Raw genomic sequence first — 4,274 nt, 5'->3', positions numbered from 1 at the left:
CAATTAACTGAAAGATAAACACAAAAAGGATTAAAAGCACAAGTTTAACTCAAAAAATAACCAAATCATAAGCTAGAAGGGTACAAAATGATATACAATTATGAACCGATCAATGTGCTTTTCAAGAAGAGAAAGTATCACGCGTGGGCAAGAGCACAAAACATCTCGTGCAACTGCAGATCCAACAGCCAATATTAAAGGCTTGTTTACGTCATCAATAATAGCAGCTAGCCGTTAGGTTTTTTATTTTATTTTTAATAACCTTTTTAAATGTTTTTAAATTTGTTTTGTTTTTAATATATATATATAATTGGTTTCTTATCGATGGAGGTCAAAATCATTGTTTGAAAAGTTATTATTTATTTATTTATTTAAAATCTTTTTAAATATTTTAAATTCATTTTGTTTAAAAAACATATATAAATTAAAAAATATTGTCTCTAAATCGTAGTTGAATTAAATTAAACAATGCATACTTGTGGAATATATGAGTGTTGTACCATAATTTTTCTCAAAATAATAAAATATGAAGTGCCCTAAGATATAGTCATACATGGCTAAAGATGGAAAAATTTAGCATTGCACTATTTTTTTAAAAATTAATATTTTGGAGGGCTAAATTTTTAGCCTTGGACTACATTTAGCACTATGACTGAAGATGGCCTTAGTTTTTGGATTTTTTTTGTATGCACTTTCCTTTGTGTTTTTCTCCTTTTTTTAATAAGGTTCTCAGTTGACCCAAGAAAAAAGTATCGATAATTAAAGTACTTTGGAGTTGAAGTAGGTGGACAATCAAAATTAGAAAAATAAAAGAAAAAGAGAGATACACAGGCCAAATCACTATAGGTATGAAGAATGCTTAATTACACTTGTGCGCTTTGAAAATATTGTCAAATCTCATATTTTTTTTCCGGAAGTTAAAGTGGCTCAATTTGCTTCTTTGACCTTTTATTTTGCGTCTTACTTTGCCCCCAACCGTCAAATCTGTTAAATTATCAGTTAAAAACAATGACATGGCACGGGTAGGACCTATTTTTTCGCTGAAATGGATGACATGTATGGAAAATTATAATAAATTAACTTCTTTTTTTTTTTTTTTTGTCTCTTCCTCAGTCTCCATCATTATCTCTCCCCATCCTTCCTTGCCCAGTCCCAGCCGATATCCCCTAGCTCCAGACCCACCCACCCCAATACATTTCAAAATTATATCACTCAACATGCTGAACAATTTTAGGACCCAACTAACGGAGTGGGACACTTTAACTTCCGAAAATGATGTGAGATTTAATTATACTTTCAGGAATTAAGCCTATAAAGAATCTAAAGTAGACTTTGAAGTTTTCGCAGGAGACTTGAAGCTTTTACAGGAAAAATCGCAACACGTACACGGACATGACAGTTACACCCCACCGAAAATTCATGCATATGAATAATTATAGAGGACATTGAAGTTTTAACAGTCTAAATATTAATACACTCAACACGCCTACCAAAAATCATGTATCTAACAAATCTTTGGTCAAACATTATATTATAAAAAATTTGCATGACAAGATTGAAAAATAAAATGATATTATAAAAAATTATGGGTTATGTATCTTCCATGACTTTTGAATTAAAATGATATAATTTATCTTTCTTTTGCTTTTCCTTAGCTTTGATTAACTAAACCATTTTGCCTCCAATGTATATACAACCTAAGAGCAACCTAACCATATCTCATACTTCCCACCAAGATATATGCTTGTACAACATAATGGCTCAAATGACTCTTAGCTTACTTGCCATCCTCTTTTTCTCTTACTTTGCATCAACAAATCATGCATGCCACCAAATTGAGAAGAGCTCTCTCATGTCCTTCTTCCTAACTCTCTCTTCTCCTCATGTAAATTGGACTTCCATGACCAATTGTTGCTATTGGGAGGGAATCACTTGCAATCAAGATGGTTGGGTTACTCGTTTACACTTACCCTCCAAGGGGCTCAAGGGAGGCATTCATCCCTCACTTGGAAATCTCACACATCTCACCCACCTAAACCTCTCTCACAATTCACTTTACTGCCCAACTTCAAACGAAATTGAATTCTTCTTTCCCTTGAACTGTCTTGAGATCCTCGATTTGAGCTATAACCTTCTTTCTGGAGAGCTTCCACTTTCTCTACCATCTAATATCCAAATTGTGGATTTGTCCACCAATCACTTTCATGGAGTGGTTCCATCTTCATTCTTCCAACAAGCTAGGAATTTGACTAGTTTCAATTTAAGCAACAACACATTCTCAGGGCCTATCCCTTCCTTTATTTGTCTCCATTCTTCTCCCTTGATCAAGCTGTTGGATTTTTCCTACAATAAATTCATTGGCAATATTTCTCGCGGATTAGGGGAGTGTTCCACACTACAAGTTTTTCGTGCCGGCTACAATAACCTCTCAGGATTACTTCCAGAAGATATCTATAATGCTACCACTCTTCAAGAGATTGTATTACATGTGAATTTGCTTCATGGAACCATTAGTGATAGAATTGTCAACCTCACCAACCTTGCAATCCTTAACCTCTACTATAACCAATTGAGTGGTGTGTTGCCTTTCCATATTGGAAAGCTCTCTAAGTTGAAACTCATCCTCCTTCATTTCTCAACTATTTTGAAGGTTCTTTGCCCCCAACTTTGATGAATTGCACAAACCTCATAGAACGATATCTCGGCACTGAATTTCTCCAAACTTAGTCAACTTAGTAAGCTTGACCTATGGAGTAACAACTTCACTGGCACCTTTCCAGTGAGCCTTTACTCATGCAAGTACCTGAAAGCAATTCGATTGAGCTTAAACGATCTAGAGGGGCAAATTCAGCCTGAGATTATTTCATTGAAATCTTTGTCCTTCCTGTCGCTTAGTGGCAACAAATGGACCAACATCACAGGGGCAATGAAGATATTGATGCGTTGTGAAAGCCTCGTATTCATAACGTTTTCTTACAGCTTTATAGGTGAGGAAATTCCAGCTGATGATGGTCTGGTTGGTTTTGATGGATTTAAAAATCTTCGAATATTGTCTTTGTGTGGTTGTGAGCTGACTGGTCAAATACCCGTATGGTTATCTAAGCTCAAGAAGCTAGAGATCTTAAACCTAGATCTTAATAGACTCACAGGATCAATTCCTAGTTGGTTAGGGACTCTTCCAAGGCTCTTTTATATCAACTTAGGCTCCAACTTCATTTCAGGTGAATTTCCAAAGCAACTTTGTAGACTAGCAATGTTGCTATCTGAACGATCTGCAGCTCAAGTAGATCATAATTACCTTGAACTGCCTATCTTCATCCGATTGCGTGACAACTTGAAAGCTTTACAGTACAATTATTTGTTTTATTTTCCACCATCTATATACCTATACAACAATAGCATAAGTGGCAATGTACCTACTGAGATTGGCCAGCTGCGGCTTCTCCGTAAGTTAGATCTTAGCTTCAACAACTTCTCTGGCAGAATCCCAGACCAAATATCTAACCTCAAGGACTTGGATACATTGGATCTCTCCATGAATCAGTTGACTGGAAAAATTCCAGATTCACTCAAGAGTCTTAACTTCTTGTCATATTTGAATGTCTCATACAATGATCTTGAAGGACCCATACCAACAAGCACTCAGCTGCAAAGTTTCAATGCCTCTGCATTTGAGGGGAATCTGGAACTTTGCGGTGCCCCGCTTCCAAATGAGTGTGGACTAGTTAATGGCAGTGATGTGTTAGACGTGTAGAGATGTCTAACCCATTAAAGTGTGGTCTTATAATCATCAAAGGATTCTAAGACTTGATATCAATTAGGAGTTCAAATACAACTAAACCTGCAGCTCTATTAAAGTTAGTGTTCTAAGGCTAATATAAGAGCTAGAAGGATTCCTATCTTAATTGTGGATTAGAAGTTATAAACCTAATGCAATAAGGACTTCTTAAGAGTTTCTTGATGGGCAAGACTCTTAGGAAGATGCATATAAATACAAGTGCCCCTGCTCAACCGATCAAGCCAACCCACACAAAAGAATTCACCCCATCTAGAATGAGTGTATGAAGGGATCGGATTGAGGAGAAGAGCTCTTGTGTATATTCTTGATATTTCAACAGTCTCTACGACATACCAAAGATATGTGTTCTACTTATGTGCAGTCAATAAAGTTTACATGTGGTATCAGAGCCTAGGCTGCATGTCTTAGAACCAAAAGTTTTCTCCCATCTTTTCTACCAAAGCCGTTGGATATTTTTGATTAATTCAAAAAGCTA

General features: G+C 35.9%; 1 protein-coding gene across 1 annotated transcript; it reads left to right on the top strand.

The window, feature by feature from the left end:
* The first annotated feature begins 3,164 nt into the window (after positions 1–3,164).
* Positions 3,165–3,754, top strand: LOC148294018 (uncharacterized). Its single transcript, XM_088254690.1, has one exon. The coding sequence runs from the start codon at positions 3,254–3,256 to the stop codon at positions 3,752–3,754; it is 501 nt and encodes a 166-aa protein (XP_088110816.1). The 5' UTR covers positions 3,165–3,253.
* The last annotated feature ends 520 nt before the right edge of the window (positions 3,755–4,274 follow it).

Source organism: Prunus avium, chromosome 6, assembly GCF_965620075.1.
Source record: "Prunus avium chromosome 6, drPruAviu1.hap1.1, whole genome shotgun sequence".
NCBI classification, from domain to species: domain Eukaryota; kingdom Viridiplantae; phylum Streptophyta; class Magnoliopsida; order Rosales; family Rosaceae; genus Prunus; species Prunus avium.
Note: the sequence above shows the minus strand (reverse complement) of the source record. Positions and strands in the feature narration are given on the sequence as shown.

Excerpts from the sequence above, each read along its gene's own strand:
- LOC148294018 (XM_088254690.1), top strand. The coding sequence starts at position 3,254 with ATGTTGCTATCTGAACGATCTGCAGCTCAAGTAGATCATAATTACCTT.